Here is an 18518-nt window from a genome sequence, read left to right on the forward strand (position 1 = left end):
GTCTCCTGGCACCTGCAACAATATTTTTACTTTTCTTGCTATGTTTTGTTTTGTATCAATGGCAAACTTTTAAAATGTGCCCCAAGACCCAACTTCAGGCATGTACTATGGTCCCAACGCTGATCCATGGGGAATATGGCTACGCTACCCACTCCATTCTGTACAGCAGGCACTCTCTACTGCCCTCTGCTTTCTTAACACCACTTTGATCACATGATTTCAATTTTAGTAACTAGTCCATATGTACATCATTACAAGCCTCTTCAGATGCCTTTTCCCCAACCACATTTCCCTCATCAACTATTTTTGTTACTGAATCTTGAGAGTAAATGCAGTTGAAAGCAGACCTATTGGTGGCAAATTGTATGGATTTCCATTTACTTATTTATAGTTTCTCAAGTGAGAGGGTGAATAGACTTAAATGTAATAACCTTAATGTTAAGAAGTCTACCTTGCAAGGTATAAGATGGCAAGCAGAAAGAAATGGCATTTCTCTATCCCATATTAAACAGGGGAATTGGCTTGTTCTGAGGTATTTTGATTTCTTTAAACAATTTTGTATACCTAAATTTGGTTTACAATTCAGGCACGACACCACATTACAATTGTATTACTATCTAATCTTATGTCTGTCTCTTACAAGAGCGTCGCAAGAAAGCTTCTGCGTGGGAGAGGAATTTGGTTTATCCTGTTGTCATGCTGATACTATTATCTGGAACGGTAAGCTGTTTTGTTGTTCATTATTTCATTTGGAACTTTTATCTTATTTTCATTTATTTCCATAGGCAACTGAAAGTCAAAGTCAGTTCTGACAAAGAGGCTTCTATTTGGAACATTGACTTTATTTCTGTTTCCACAGATGCTGCATCATCTGCTGAGTATTTCTAGCACTTTCTATTTATGTTTTTTTAATCACATTTTCAACTTAATCAATGGATAGGTTGTGTACTATAGTTCAGGACAGAAAAATGTTTACTATGTTCAGCCTGTTCAGGCTCTTTTACAATAAAATTACACTTAAAAAAAAACTAAATTCTACTAATCAAGAATTTATCCAGTTTTCTTCTCACTGCTTCACTTGATTCAAAATCTGTGGAAAGAGAGACAGGGTTAACATTTCAGATCAAAGGCCCCGCATCTGGGCAGCACTTTGTATCTTTTACTTCAGATTTCCAACATCTGCATTTTATTTTTGATTTTCAAGCTTTCTCTAGTATTGTCTTTTGCTGGTTTACCCTCAAGTAATATTTTTTATCTGTTTTATTTAAACACTGCATGATGTTAACTATGCTACTAAGTCTTTTCTCAACTTGTTTTCTAACGAACAAATATAGCTTCTGTCTTTCCTCAGAACTCTTAATCTCTTATCCCTGGAATCATTCTGGTAAATCTGCCATTGTGCTATCCAAATCTCCTCCAATTACATTAAGTGTATATAACTCATGAATTATTGAGTTATGTAAGTTTAATGTAACCTCTTGGCATATGTGTACTCTTATGCTCTATTTATAAAGCCCAAGGTCACATTTGCTTTATTAACAGCTTTGTTAACTTATCCATCCAGTGTCACAAGGTTGGACATAAACACATTACCAACTCTAAATCTCATGCATTCCAAAGGAAATTTAAAAAAAAACCTCACTTGGAATAAAACAAATGATCCACATGGTGCATTGACTGTAGCTTTTCAGCTTTGAACAGTATTGTTTAAATGGGAAATTGAAGGAGATTTGGATGGCATGATGAAATGAGAAATTGAATGACCAGATTATAAATTGTAGTGATATTAGCCTTTTCGATCTAGTTCTTGATGATGGTGATAATTTTTGGTGTTATGATTAAGTTCTTCAATTTTTTACTCATAAAAATCTATAGCTAAATATCCCTTTGTGGCTGAATGTTTCCTGTGCATGATGAGCTCTTTTTAAAGGTTCTATCAGTCTATATTGAGTTATGTAACCTACGATGGATGCCCTCAAAGCTACTCTAATCAACTTTTGCATTCCTGGCATCTCGAACAGAAAGTTTGGGTTGGAGAGATTTATTTAATATAGAGCTGCAGAATTAAGATTCAAGGTTGTATATGATATACATTGGGCCCCCCTTATCTGCGAGTTCTGCGAATTCAACCAACCGCAAATTGAGAAAACCCAGAAGTGTTCTTCCAGCACTTGTTGCTTGAGCATGTACAGACTCTTTTTCTTGTCATTATTTCCTAAACAATGCAGTATAACAACTATTTTACATAGCATTTACATTATATTAGGTATTATAAGTAATCTAGAGATGATTTAAAGTATATGGGAGGATGTCTGTGGGTTATCATGGATCAGGATCGAAAAAATCAGAAGTTCTCTTACTGAGTAAGTCGGAACAGGTACATCCGGTATTATTTAGCGTCAGTCAAACGTTTATTGTAGTATATAGTATATATTTTACCCTTCTGTGCAAATAAAACGCTTAAGAACGTATGTTTCAGCACCAGGGGGACCAAAAACCCCAAACCTCAAAACCCATTAATTAAACCACTCCGTTGCTTAGTAATAATTGTAGCTTTCATCGGGGCAGGGCCTTTCTCATTTTATCCTTTAAAATTGTTCCAATCGTTGACCGAAGTAGCCTAACGCTTTTCCAATGACCGATGGCGTTTCACCTCTTTCCGATTGCTTTATTATTTCCAGTTTATTTTCAGTCGTGATCATGATTATTTTTGTGATCAGAAACACTGCAGATTCAGAGCTGTGCCACCGGGTCCTAATGTCCACCACACTGAGACAGGTTAAATAAGGTCTGGGGTTCTGCTGGGTCCTGAGGTCCACCGTATTGAGACAGGTTGAATAAGGGACTTGAGCATCCGCGTTTTTTGGTATCCGCGAGGGGTCCCGGAACCAATCCCTCGTGGATAAGGAGGGCCGACTGTATATACTTTGATAATAATTCTGAACCTTGAAAACAAAAAAATGGAAGGGCAGTGGAGACTATTTGGCTTCTTATGCTTTCCCATTCAGTAAAATATTGTAAGCTTTCTGGCCCGTCAAGCCTGCTCCATCTTTAATTAAGTGGAGCTGAGGGAGAAGATCAGATATAATTTGTTTACACTATCACCATATCCCTTGATTCTGTTAATATACAGAAATCTATCAATCAGCATCTTTAATGAATTCAATAACACGATCCTTTGACATAGATAATTCTCAAGATTAACTACTTTAGAGAAATAAACTCTCATTAGCTTCTTTCTTAATGACTTATCCCTTGTTCTGATATTGTGACCCCTGATTCTAGACTCTTTGGCAAAGGGAAACATCTCTTTGCATCTATCCTATAAGTTTCAATGAGGTCTTCTTTCGTTCTTCTGAACTCCAGAGAATATAGGTCTTCTCTATTCTATCTCAATTTATTTGACATTTCTGAATCTTTGTGCACCCTTTTATATCAAGTTTATCCTTACTTTTTGATGCAAGGCAACCAAAATTGTATACGGTATTTCAGGTGCACTCTTATATTTTGTACGTATTTGGAGTAAAGTATCTATTTACTGATCCTTGCATAATAAAAACCAAGACATCCCATTTGATTCTGCAAATGCCTAAAAATATATCCATTGGATCTTCTTTGATGTTTGTGGTCATCATTGACCAGAAGAACAACTGGACAAGCCGCATACAAGAATATGGCTACGAGAATAGGTTAGAGACACTTCAAGAATAATTCACCAGATACTGCAAAACCTGCACACCATTTAAAAGGTATGACTCAGTTGTGTGATGAAGATAACTCTTATAGATGAGTGCAGCTCCAGCAAAAAACAAGATTAGTACCATCCACAACAAAGCAACTAGCTTGATTGCTATTGAATTTAGCACCCCAACCATTAATTTCCTATACACTGACAGTCTGTACCATCTACAATATCAAGCACATCATCCCAAACCTGCAACATCTACCAGCAAGGATGTCATGCAAAACAAAGCTTCTTTTTGTACTTCAGTACATGTGACAGTAATAAACCAAATCACCAAGAAAGATGGTTCAAGAAGGAGGCTCAGTAGAGCTTCCTCATGGGTACTAGGGATCGTAAGTTATTACTGGCATTGCTAGTGACAAAGCTGTACAAAACTAAGTAGATAACAAAGAAATTCTACAGAAGGGTCAAATTAGAAATGTCTTCTCAAATGATGTACCAGTCAATGCTTTGGCATCTTTTATTTTTCTTTGTAAGAAGTTAGCACTTTTAAGAAGTGCAAAACAATTGGTGCAGGGAAAGAACATTAAAAAAAAAAGATCTGTACTTGACTTAAAGTACAAAAAAAACCTTTCTGATTTAATTGATCATTTTGATAAGTGCATCTGGACAGTTTTTGCCACCATGTTATTAAGCTTTGAAGACATAATCCTGTTTTACTCAGCATGGAAGTATTTTTGTCAAAAGTGATCAGTGGCTAGATGAGCTGTTGAACTGTACTGTTTGCTTTTGAACAAAAAGAATCACTTGGTGTGCTGGATGGTGTATATAAAATACCATTTCAACTTTTCTGGCTCCTTTAACAACAGAATAAATCATGCTGTTCTAATCAGTTTCATTCCTTATTTAAGCCACAACAGTTGATTGAAATAAACATTTGTAAATAATGCACAGAAAAATTGTTGCAGTTTAAATTCTGTAATTTTTATTTTCTGTTATTTACTATAATGTACTGTATATATGTATGCATTACATAACATAAATAGAACTTTTTGTTACCATAATGTTTATTTATGAAAACAAAAGTATTGAGATATAATACGAGACCATCCAGTAAGCCAATGTTCGGTTCTACACAGTCTGTGCTTTGTGCTACTTGAGGCTAAGTGTTTCTTAACATATATCTTGTCAACACAAATTGTTTTTGATTCAATGTGAACCAAAGAATTACAGTTTCATGCAGAAATGTTTTTTCAACATAGTTTTTTATATGTTAAACATGGCTGGTTTATTTTTGAACTTAACATTGTAAACTAAGTTAGCTATTTATCTGGGATTTTACTGTAACAATGATATAATTCAACAAAAATATGTTAATGTGGGAAGTCAGGGTGGGGGTAATCTTATAATCTTTTAACAAGTGATTACACAAAGGTAGTTTTATGAGAGACACATTTATTTTTATATTTACTACAACACGTAATGGAAAATTAAATGCATATTATAAATAAGCTAGTAAGGAGACTTGATTAATAGCTTATCTTGTCATTTTTCTTGAAGTTTTTAGTCAGTGATTTCTCTATAAACTTTATATCTTTGTATTCTTTGTGTTGACCTTCTGCACCTTTCTTTCTTGCCTGGTATTTTTGCCATATTAGAGTGAAGTGTAAACTGTTGCATATGTCCTGTGCATGGAAAAATATGCATGTCAGAAACTATGAAATAATTTCAAAATTGATAGGTTTGGATTATGAAGAATTTCAAAATTCTGAAAGCTTCAAACGTAGATCCTTCACTTGAGCACCTTCGCACCGTCTGCAACTGGCAGGATTTCCTGGTGACCAACCATTTTAATACACTCCTCATTCCCATTTTGACATGTCAGTCCATGGCCTCCTGTGCTTTCACGATGAGACCACTCTCAGGTTGGAGGAGCAGCACCTCATATTCTCTCTAGGTTGTCTCCTGGTGGCATGATTGTCGATTTCTCCTACTTTCAGTGATTTCTCTTTCCACCCCCTTCTTTCTTTTGCCATTCTGACTTCCCTTTTACCCCTTCTCTTTTCCTCACTTGTCTATTGTCTCTGGTGCCACTCCTCCTTCCCTTTCTCCCATGATCCATTCTTCTCCTACTAGATTCCATCTTCAGCCCTTTACTATTTCCACCTATCACCACCCAGGTTCTTACTTCGTTCCCTCTCCCTCACCTGGCTTCACCTATCACCTGCCTGCTTGTATTCCTTCCCCTTATCCTGCCTCCTTATTCTAGCTTCTTCCTTCCTCTCCAGTTCTGATGAAGGGTCTCCGTCTGAAACACTGACTGTTTATTCCTCTCCATAGATAATTGCCTGACCTGCTGAGTTTCTCCAGCATTTTGTGTGTGTAAACCCAAATCCTGTTGTTGGGTCATACAGTTAAGTATTTTAATAAGGCTTTGTGCTTCAGATTTTATTTCTTCCAGCTTTAATGCTGTCTGGCTACCTGACTGGATCTTTCTCAGCTCTTGCACCCCCATGGCCTGAATTGGGCTTAATTCATATCCTGCTCTACTGATTTTTCAGGCACTGGTCATTGCTGGCAAGACCAGTATTTATTGCTTATACTTGTTCTTGAGAAAGTGACAGTGAAGCACTTTCTTGAACTGTTGCAATCAAATTCTGAATATAGTGGTAATGGTCCAGCTGAGTGACTACAGGTACTTTGATGTCAACAGCTGAGAGCAGATCTAGAGTTGCATATTGACCCAAATGGCCAGGAAAGGCAGATTTCCTCCTCTGTAGGACATGTTTATGGAAATTTGTTAATTTTTTAATAGTTATCCTGATTTTCCCATAAATTCCATAATATTAATTTAAATTCTGTAGCTGCAAGGTTTGAATTCTGATGTTTGTTCAGACCTCTGTTTTTGTAATCTGTTAATGTAACTGCCGCACCACCAGTTATAATAATTTTTTCCATTATTGTCATAACTCAGGAGGGTAATCTCTGCATCTCTGGTAATTTTTAAATTTTCTTTACCTCCAAAAGTAGATTATGTTATATGGAGTGAAAGTAACAGACGGCAAGATTATGGTGTGGTGCCTCTGTTAGTATTTGGTGTGAGTGAGCAGATAACCAAGGATGTATGAGCCCTGCTCTTTATAATTGGCATTGCCTTTCAGCCGTAACAATGAGCTGGCAGGTGTACAAGGAATGTTTTGTAAATCGTTAAAGTAAATAAATCTGTCAAATTTGTGCTGTCCATTTACAGTAACTATTTTCATTCTGCAAATTCAGTTAAGGTAATTCTGTATTATTTCCAACTTGTCTCTTAAAAATTATAATTGCATAATAATTACTGAAACTAATAAATATCTTTCCCCATTATTACAACTTTCAGACCATCTCTGTCCTCTTGGTTGCTTTCAATATTCTTACTCTGTTGGTTGATGAAACTGCAATGCCAAAAGGATCACAGGTAATGGATTGCTTTTAAAAAAATGTTCCATTGATATCCTTACACTTGGATGCTGCACTGATCTCTTTTTACCTTTAATTGTAGTTTTTGATTTGTCTTCTGCTGAGTTTAGTCTTGTATTTTCCTTTTGTTTGACCTTTCCATTAGATGCTTGTTGAACATAAATATATGAAAAATATAGATTAATGGTATATACTGTAGTTTTATTTTAAATACTCAGCTTAGTACTTTTACAAAGTGTATTCATATTGTATGGTTCACTGATACAGCTGCTCTCTGTTCTGCAGCTTCATACATTCAAGCTTGTGGGGTTGAGAAAAGTAACTTGAGGTTGGCTAGCAAGCAGAACTCTTAATGCACTAAAGCAATTTGTGAGAAGAAGCTCCCTCTGCTGAGCTTAGAAACTTGTTTTATCAAACTACCAATGACTGATAATTGGCTTAAAATAATTTTAACACTTGATGCATTTGAATGTACAGCTGATTGAATTTAGTCTATCTGCTGTAAAAAGATGATCGGAAAATATAATATATTTTCATAACAAACATGTTATGAATTTCTGCATTTTCTGTTATAAACATCTTTTAGGGTGTCCCAAAGAGCTTCAGAGCCAGTAAAGTACTTTTGAAGTGAGTTATTGGTGTTTTAATCTAAAATGTCTGAATTTGGGTTTTAAAATACCTGAATTTGGATTTGAATTCTGTTCAATTATTAGTTTGCTTTTATTTCAGGTTTATAGCATCCAATGCCTTTTACGTTTGGATCCAAGATTAAGCCATAACTTGAGAGTTATCTAGTTCTAGGAGGGATTAAGTAAAAGTAAAAAAAAAATCAAAGTAAATTGAGGTGTTCCTCTTTATCGGATTTCAAAGTATTACACTGTTTTTGTTGTGTTGCAGATAATAAAGCATGGTACATCTCTCTATCTATTATAAATCTTGGACACCTTAAATTCAATGTCAAAATGTTTTTATTAATTTTTGCCATTTTTAATGGAATTGAGTTTTGGAAATGGATTAAGCTTTTTATGCCAACTATTTGGTACATTAAATACAGACATTTAAGATGTTGAATAGAAAATTTTAAATATGGTAATCATTGGGAATACCAATGAGATCAATTATTAATTTAAAAGTATAATATCAATGTGGAATAGTCTTGTAAATTTAAATTCCACTTAGAACTCAATTTTTGACTTTGAATGCATTAGCATTATAGTCTTGTTAGCTTCATAACCTTACATGCATCAAAAGTAATTATGTGTAGGAATTAAATTATCTGAAGTTGTTAAATGCTATTCAGAATAAATACTTGAATTGAAGATTGAAGAAAATAAAAAAGAAAATTATCTTCAAACAGTGTGGGGATTTTCAAAGATGTTTCCAACATGAGCAGATTGTGGTTTTGTAACACTGTTTGCAAGGTTACCAGAGACATAGTTTGTTCTTATTCAGGATATGAGCATATAATGGAGCAGAGCTGAGTAAGTGTTGTGATGTTGGATAAGGTTCCTCTTTGATGAACCGTCAACTATGGCCTATCTGCCCATATTTTCATTTTTTTTCCTACGATATGGAATAAGATTCTTTTGCCTATCAAGTCTTTTGTTCACAGAGCATTCCCTCCTCCCTTCAATTCTGCCACCTAGTAAAATTTACAGGGGATAATAAACCTATCAACTATCATATCTTTGGGATGTGGGTGGCAACCAAGGCAGCCACAAGAATGTACCAGCTGTATAGATGGTATGGAAGCCTGGATCCTTGACACTGTTAGGCAATATTTTTACTGGCTGTGCCACTGCACTCTATGATCTCTTAAGTTTGCGCCTTTCAAGAGATCCTGTGGCATTATTTCAAAGAAAAACATGTGCACGGGGGTAGTTCTTCGTTAAGATGGTGTCCAACATATACCCCAACATCAACAAAAGTTCCATTAAGTAATCACTATTCCCATTACCTTTTGTAGTATCTGACTGTGTGGGAAGTAGATTCTTTGGAATGCCCTGAAATTTAAAAATTTATATTCTTCCTTTCTTGTATAAACTTAAATTTTGAGAATACTTTAGAAAAATGTGTATCGGTCATCAGTGGTGAAGAAAAAGGTACAGGTATTAAATGGGATGAAAATATGTTAAAAATATGATGGTTGTAGAAGAGAATCATTCTGAATAGTATAAGGAGTTATTTGAGTAACAGGGAACATTATCTGTTCAAATGCAATACCAGCCACTTTGTGCTGATTTCTGTCACTTTTCTCATTTTTGTCCTTGTAGTTACATATTGGCCAATACTGAAAACCATTTTAATATTTCATTCACTTATGTTTTTATATAGTTTATATTTATAATTTTATATTCAATAGTTCTAAGCTCATTCAACCAAGTGCATGAGTATCAACTACTATGAGGCCATTGAAAAGCTCCAGTGGATTTCAATTAAATAAATTTCAGACTGTGAAAGCCATTATGGCCACAAAGCACATTTAGGTTACTAATGGTGGATGAATTTGAATTCCAGTTAATTGGCATATCAGGACTATTGCATTTTGGTCCAATTAAGTGGTTTCCCTAACTAGCCAAAGCTTATTGGAAATTGTTAAAAGCTATCAAGTATCAAATTATGTATTTAAATGAAATACAGAACAAATTAGGACACTACCAATACTACTACGGTACTATAAAACTGTATATTAGTTCCTAATACAAACGTTTGTAGTTATCGATGGAGGAATTAATCCAGTTTACGTTGCCATGTTCTTTTGATTGACTGTAAATGAACAAAATCACCGCAAACATCTGGTGCAGATAATAGTTTGCCTTCATAAAATGCTTTTGACAATTACCCACTCCAAATCTTCATTTTCATTTTAACATTCAAGATGATTGTTGATATCTTCAAATTCTTTGTTGCTCCAAACTTGCTCGAGTAGTGAAATCGTTACATTTTCACTCCTGGAGGTTACTGGCATCTCCAAACCAGAATGCTTGAAACCACCACGAGTAAAACAGTTTTGAGTTGTCTTACTGCTTATTTCTTGCTAACTGTCATTCACAAAAATCACTGATTTTTGACCACAAATGCAACTGATGCTATTTAAAATCTAAGCACAGTGTAGTGTTTATTGACCACACAAGTGCATGTAACTGACACTAGTTAGAAACTGTTTGGCAGTAGTCTCTTGTTGTTCTGTCCCGATTAAGCAGCATAACGTCCCAAACAAATGAAGTTAATCCTGGCTTTTTTTCTCACTTAGCTTTTGTTCTTTAAGAGTTGTCCTAAGTAAGTGGCTGCCAACTAACCGATGCCCCAAATAACCGGAATCCATTGTCTTGGTGTTCCAAAGCCATTTTAGGGGTGGTGTCCATTGAGAGCTAATGAGCCCCAATATGGAGTCATAGAGTAGTACAGCATATAGTAGAAGAAAGTTTCAGGGGAGATGTCAGAGGTAGTTTTTTTTTACAGAGTTGCAAATGTCTGGAAGGTGATGCTAGGGGTGGTGGTAGAGGCTTATAAACTAGGGACATTAAAAAAGTACTGTTAGATAGGCACATGGATGAAAGAAAAATGAAGGGTTATAGGTTGTGTATCTAAGAAAATACGTGCTGGCATTGGAGAGATTCGTAAGAATGATGCCATGAATGAAAGGGTTAACATTTGAAGAGTGTTTGATGGCTCTAGGCTCTGTAGTAAAGTTTATTGTCATTTAACTAACTACTATACTGGCTGGAGTTTAGAAGAATGTGGGAAAATCTCATTGAAACCTATTGTATGTTGACAGGCCTAGGTAGAGTGGATGTGGAGAGGATGTTTCCACTCTGGAGGATGATTAAGCAAGTTAGAGCACATCGAATTGGGGTATTGTACTGACATGGTTTGGAAACTTGTTTTTAGACAATAAAGAGTGGGACAAATGGGTCTTTCTCAAGTGGGCAAGCTGTGATAGTTGGGTACTGTTATTCATGATCCATATCACCAGTTTGGTTGTGTAAAACAAACTGACATTTCCAATGCCCTGATGAAGGATCTTGACCCAAAGCATTGTTTGTTTATTCCCCTCCATAGATACTGCCTGACTTGCTGAGTTCCTCCAGCCTTTTGTTGTGTGATCTGTGGAATCTCTTGTTTTTATGACATTTCCAAGGTTGCTAATGATATTAAACTAGGTGGGATGTAAATATAGAGTAATCAAAGAGACTTCAAAGGTATATGAACAGGCTGAGTGTGGGTATGAATATGCGAGATGAAATATTTACACTCTTTCCACAGCATCCTTCACTATAAGATTATTAATTGATACTTTCTCATTCCACAATCTAAAATAAACTGCTTCAATTTGATTCCTCAAAGTATATAGAACATAAAACATTACAACACAGTACAGGCCCTTTGGTTCACGATGTTGTGCTGACTTTTTACCCTTTCTCTCTAAGATCAATATAACTCTTCCCTCCTACATAACCTTTCATATTTGTGTCATCCATGTGCCTCTCTAAGGATCCCCATTATTTTTTGAATTCTACTCCCCTACAGTTTATAGTTTCCTACTAATACATAATCCACTATTTGATTTTACAGAAATAAGGGGCAAGGTCCATTCTTTTTGGATAAGTCTGTGAACTTTGGCTATCAACCTAGCCTATGACATAAGGAACATATCGCTGTGAGTTCTAATTTTCATCCTGCTTCTATAAGACCATAAGACAGAGGAGCAGTAGTAGGCCATTCAGCCCATCAAGTCTGTTCTGTCATTCCATTATGACTGATCCTGGATCCCATCCAACCCCATATACCTGCCTTCTCATCATATCCTTTGATTCCCTGACCGATCAAGAAATGATCGACTTCCACCTTAAATATACACCACGGACTTGATCTCCACTGAAGTCTGTGGCAGAACATCCCATAGATTTATTACGCTCTAGCTAAAAAATTCCTTTTTACCTCTGTTCTAAAAGGTAGCCTCTCAATTTTGAGGCTGTCCCCTCTAGTTGTGGATACTCCCACCATAGGAAAATCCTCTCCTTTCAACATTTGGTAGGTTTCAGAGAGATCCCCCCTATTCTTCTAAATTCCAGTGAGTATAGACCCAAAGCTGTCAAATGCTCCTCATATGTTAACCACTTCGTTCCCGGAATCATTCTTGTGAACCTCCTCTGGACTCTCTCCCATGACAACACATCCTTTCTGAGATATGGGGCCCAAAACTATTGACAATACTCCAAGTGCAGCTTTAACTACCGTAGATTCCGGATTTTAAGCCGCTACTTTTTTCCCACATTTTGAACAGCTTTGAACTTTGCGGCCAATAATCCGGAGCGGCTAATGCAAAGTTTTTTTCATGCCGCCTCGTAAACATTTTGCCTCGTAACAGTAGACCAATAAAATTGATGAGTAGTTCACAGAGGTCCAATGAAATTGTACGATAAATCAAGCGCACTTTCACAATTAAATTATTGTAAATCAGTCATTTGTACTCACCCTCATCAACATGGAAAACACTCGAAGCATTGTGCTACCTACCCTCTTAGTTTTAACTATATTTGTTTTCTGTACTACATCGCGGGATGCTATGACGACACACCCGGTTTCGCGGCGTCTTGTGGGAAAATGCCGTTTGCGATGAAACGGGACGGAGGGGGTCGAGCGGCGGAGCGGCTTTGGATCTGAGCGAAATCTGCTTTTAAATGCCGTTTGCGATGAAACGGAAAGGAGGGGGGAGCGGATTCCGCGAGCGGCTTTGGATCCGAGCGAACTCTGCTTTTAAATGCCGTTTGCGATGAAACGGAAAGGAGGGGGGAGCGGATTCCGCGAGCGGCTTTGGATCCGAGCGAAATCTGCTTTTAAGTTAAAGGTATCAATAACTTTTCCTGGTAGGCTGCAGTATATATATTTTTTACCAGTCGTTAGGAGATATTGGAATGTTGTTCAGTAAAGAAGTATACGCAACGTATATTTAAAAGTAGCCGCGTACGGGCACGGTTCGAAAAAAAGCATTTGCAATATGTATTTGTTTTTGTTACCATATGGATTTAATTAAAAGTTAAAAAAATCCTCACGTGTAATATCTTTCTGTGTAAATATCTCATATTACAACGTGGGACACCTGCGGCCTAAAATCCGGTGCGGCCTTTACATTTAAAAAAATGATTTTATTTCTAAAATTAGTGCCAGCGGCTAAAAATCAGGTGCGCTCTGTAGTCCGGAATCTACGGTAATGTTTTATAAAGGCCCAGCATTATCTCCTTGCTTTTATATTCTATTCCCCTTGAAATAAATGCCAACCTTGCAGAAAACAAGAGTAGGGTGAGAATTAGCACCATCCAGGATGTGCCCTCTTCTTGTTACTACTACTGGGGGCTGAGGTACTGGAGTCTGAAGACCCACATTCAATGATTTGGAAACAGCTTGATATCATTCGCTATCAGATTTCTGAACGATCCATGAATACTATTTCATTATTCCTTTTTTGTATATTTTGTAATTTATAGTAATTTTATATCTTTGCTGTGTACTTCCTCCACACTACAATAGATTTTGTGTCATACGATGATCATTATGTACTGTATCGTATGATGTGAGCGATCATGGTTTATGACCATGATTGTTCTTGGCAAGTTTTTTTACAGAAATGATTTGCCATCGACTTCTACTGGGCAGTGTCTTTATAAGACAGGTGACCTAGCAGCCATTTTCAATACTCCCTAGAAATAGTTTGCCTGGTGTCAGTGGTTGTATAACCAGAACTATGCACCAGCATTTGTGATCATATGACCGTCCACTCCCTGCTCCCATGGGTTCATGTGACTGATCTGGAGAATAAGCAGGTGTGACACTTTGCCTAAAGGTGACCTACAGGCTGGTGGAGGGAAGGAACGCCTTACACCTCCCTCGATAGAGATATATCTCCAGCCCACCACCCGTGTCATGTAAGCCAATGTTAATTATCCTGTTCTGATTCTGAGTTCTGACGGAGAGTAAGGAGTGATATGAAATATACCTGTATTGTGCTGTAGGTTTTCTATGTTTCTATATTATAATCATTATACCAGATGAAACAATGGGGGGGGGGTTCCATTTAGGATGAAAACAAACTGCACAAAGAGATGAGGTGGGTTTGAACCTGTATAAGGTTCTGATTGTGGGTGAAGTAAGTGAATAGACCAGCCTTTCAATGTGAGAGCAAGGCAGTCAGATTATATAAGGTAATGATGGAAGGATCTACCAAAACTGTCATTCAAGAAAGAAGACTTTACTATGCTGTACGTTGTAGGCATAATTAAAAATGTACTCAAATTTAAAAAAATACATGATTTACAATGAAATAGAATGCATTACTAACTTTAATCCTCGTATAAATTTTTAACCACTTTTTTATATAAAACTGAATTCATTCTTTCATCAGAATCTGAGGAAAGTATATATATTTTTACAAGAACTTTGGTTATGTTCAGACTAGCTTTTGCCACTTTTGAAATTTTTGTTTGTAGTCTGTATTTGGGCTATGGTCATGAGCGTGCACATGATCAAATAGTTCTGGCAGAGCAACGAATCATGAAGTAGCTTGTTCTTCTAAGTTGAATCTTGTAAGGATTTGCAAGTCTCATTGCACATGGCTCAAGTGGAACTGGAAATAAGTAAAGCTGTGTATTCTAGGTTGATGACTCAGTGATATTGGCTTGATAGGATGGCCATATGCCAATTCGCATAGACTCATCAAATCAAGAAATCCTATTGTGAAGTTTTGTACTTTCTTTTTGTAAGAAAGAAGAAGAATCAATACAAAGGTTCAAGAAAATGGCTTATATTTTCACTGTACTGTTGCCACTAAATAGCAAATTTCACAACATGTACATCAGTGATAAATCTAATTAGGATTTTGAAAAGAGTTTTGGCTTCTGGTCTCTAAACTGCTCAATTGTGGAACTTGGCAGGAAGACCCCAACTCTCTTCCGTCAGTTGGCCCTCTAATCCTTGTCCTTGCATGAAAAAGTATGGAGAATAAAGGAAAAATAAAATGTGTGCAAGACAGGGGAGTCTAATTATTACAGTCATTAAAATACTGAAATTAAAGTAAAGCAGATTCTTCCACTACATTTGTTCATACAGCAAGGTCAGTTTACAGCAGCCAAGTAACTTAGCAATTCTTCCACTCCATATCCCCACTCTCTCTCTCCCTCCCCACTCTCTCCCTCGCCCCCTCTCCCACCCTCACTGAGGGAAGAAACCAGAGTAGCTGAGGAAACCCACATGGTCACGGAGAATGTGCAAACTGCAGCCAGACAGAACCTGTGATCAGGAAAGAACTGGGTTTCTAGACCAAGACCAAGGAGATGGTGGTGGACTTTAGGAGATCTAGGCCTCATATGGAGCCAGTGATCATTAATGGAGAATGTGTGGAGCAGGTTAAGACCTACAAGTATCTGGGAGTACAGTTAGACGAGAAGCTAGACTGGACTGCCAACACAGATGCCTTGTGCAGGAAGGCACAGAGTCGACTGTACTTCCTTAGAAGGTTGGCGTCATTCAATGTCTGTAGTGAGATGCTGAAGATGTTCTATAGGTCAGTTGTGGAGAGCGCCCTCTTCTTTGTGGTGGCGTGTTGGGGAGGAAGCATTAAGAAGAGGGACGCCTCACGTCTTAATAAGCTGGTAAGGAAGGCGGGCTCTGTCGTGGGCAAAGTACTGGAGAGTTTAACATCGGTAGCTGAGCGAAGGGCGCTGAGTAGGCTACGGTCAATTATGGATAACTCTGAACATCCTCTACATAGCACCATCCAGAGACAGAGAAGCAGTTTCAGCGACAGGTTACTATCGATGCAATGCTCCTCAGACAGGATGAAGAGGTCAATACTCCCCAATGCCATTAGGCTTTACAATTCTACCGCTAGGACTTAAGAACTTTTTAAAGCTATTATTAATGCTTTTTGAGATAGTGATTTAGATGCATATCATATTTTTTTTTTACTGAGTTAAGTATTGTATGTAATTAGTTTTGCTACAACAAGTGTATGGGACATTGGAAAAAAGTTGAATTTCCCCATGGGGATGAATAAAGTATCTATCTATCTATCTAGAGCTGTGAGGTGGCAGCTCTACTAGCTGAGCCTTTGTAAGTCTGCTCCCCTAACTGAAAGATTATAGTGGATCTGATCCCAATTTCTCCTTGAAACCTGTAACCCTTGGTTTGCACTCTGGTTCAAAAATCTATTTATGTCAGCTTTGAAATTAATGACTCTGCATTCACAAGTTGCTGGGGCAGATGCATCACTATCAATCCTATGAACCGATATCTTATAAACTTTATGTGCTTTGTTATGACTTGCCATTTGGAAATTCAAATTGAGGGGTATAGACAGGGTAAATGCAAGTAGGCTTTTTTCACTGAGGTTGGGTGGGACTGCAACCAGAGGTCATGTGTTAAAGGTAAAAGATGAAAGTTTGAAGTGGGACATGAGGGGAAACATCAGTCAGAGAGTTGTAAGAGTATAGTATGAGCTGCCAGCATGTGAGCTCGATTTCAACGTTTAAGCTAAGTTTGGAGAGGTACATGGATAGTAGGGGTACAGAAGGCAATGGTCCTGTTGCAAGTCAATAGACAATAGGTGCTGAAGTAGACCATTCGGCCCCTCAAGCCTGCACCGCCATTTTGAGATCATGGCTGATCAATTCCTATCAATACCCGGTTCCTGCCTTGTCCCCATATCCCTTGATTCCCCTATCCATAAGATACCTATCTAGCTCCTTCTTGAAAGCATCCAGAGAATTGGCCTCCACTACTTTCCGAGGCAGTGCATTCCAGACCCCCACAACTCTCTGGGAGAAGAAGTTTTTCCTTAACTCTGTCCTAAATGACCTACTCCTTATTCTCAAACCATGCCCTCTGGTACTGGACTCTCCCAGCATCTGGAACATATTTCCTGCCTCTATCTTGTCCAATCCCTTAATAATCTTATATGTTTCAATCAGATCCCCTCTCAATCTCCTTAATTCCAGCGTGTACAAGCCCAGTCTCTCTAACCTCTCTGCGTAAGACAGTCCAGACATCCCAGGAATTAACCTCGTGAATCTACGCTGCACTTCCTCTACAGCCAGGATGTTCTTCCTTAACCCTGGAGACCAAAACTGTACACAGTACTCCAGGTGTGGTCTCACCAGGGCTCTGTACAAATGCAAGAGGATTTCCTTGCTCTTGTACTCAATTCCCTTTGTAATAAAGGCCAACATTCCATTAGCCTTCTTCACTGCCTGCTGCACTTGCTCATTCACCTTCAGTGACTGATGAACAAGGACTCCGAGATCTCTTTGTATTACTCCCTTACCCAACTCTATACCATTCAGATAATAATCTGCCTTCCTGTTCTTACTCGCAAAGTGGATAACATCACACTTATTCACATTAAACGCCATCTGCCAAGTATCTGCCCACTCACCCAGCCTATCCAAGTCACCCTGAATTCTAACATCCTCATCACATGTCACACTGCCACCCAGCTTAGCATCATCAGCAAATTTACTGATGTTATTTTCTATGCCTTCATCCAAATCGTTAACGTAAATGGTAAACAGCTGTGGTCCCAATACCGAGCCCTGTGGCAACTCACTAGTCACCACCTGCCACTCCGAGAAACACCCATTCACCGCTACCCTTTGCTTTCTATCTGCCAACCAGTTTTCTATCCATGTCAATGCGTTCCCCCCGATGCCCTGAGCTTTGATTTTACCCACCAATCTTCTATGTGGGACCTTATCAAATGCCTTCTGAAAATCGAGGTACACTACATCCACTGGATCTCCCCCGTCTAACTTCCTGGTTACATCCTCGAAAAACTCCAACAGATTAGTCAAGCATGATTTACCGTTGGTAAATCCATGCTGGCTCGGCCCAATCCTATCACTGCTATCTAGATATGCCACTATTTCATCCTTAATAATGGACTCTAGCATCTTTCCCACCACCGATGTCAGGCTAACAGGTCGATAGTTCTCTGTTTTCTCCCTCCCTCCTTTCTTAAAAAGTGGGATAACATTAGCCATTCTCCAATCCTCAGGAACTGATCCTGAATCTAAGGAACATTGGAAAATGATTACCAATGCATCCACAATTTCCAGGGCCACCTCCTTTAGTACCCTAGGGTGCAGACCATCTGGACCTTAGTCCCATCAGTCTTCTCATCACTGTTTCCTTCCGAATGTCAATCTGTTTCATTTCCTCTATTACCCCATGTCCTTGGCCATCCATACATCTGGGAGATTGCTTGTGTCTTCCCTAGTGAAGATAGATCTAAAGTACTCATTAAATTCTTCTGCCATTTCTCTGCTTCCCATAACAATTTCACCCAATTCGTTCTTCAAGGGCCCAACATTGTTCTTAACTA

General features: G+C 37.9%; 1 protein-coding gene across 2 annotated transcripts in view; it reads left to right on the forward strand.

Moving 5' to 3' along the window:
- lmbr1 (limb development membrane protein 1) overlaps positions 1 to 18518 on the forward strand; it is a 216854-nt gene that overhangs the window by 131735 nt on the left and 66601 nt on the right. For both annotated transcript variants that reach the window (XM_073054882.1, XM_073054883.1), the window contains 2 exons: positions 644 to 720; positions 7065 to 7142. In XM_073054882.1, coding sequence (XP_072910983.1) covers positions 644 to 720; positions 7065 to 7142 — 155 coding nt within the window. The remainder of the gene's footprint in view (positions 1 to 643; positions 721 to 7064; positions 7143 to 18518) is intronic.

Source organism: Hemitrygon akajei, chromosome 8 (assembly GCF_048418815.1).
Source record: "Hemitrygon akajei chromosome 8, sHemAka1.3, whole genome shotgun sequence".
Taxonomy (NCBI): domain Eukaryota; kingdom Metazoa; phylum Chordata; class Chondrichthyes; order Myliobatiformes; family Dasyatidae; genus Hemitrygon; species Hemitrygon akajei.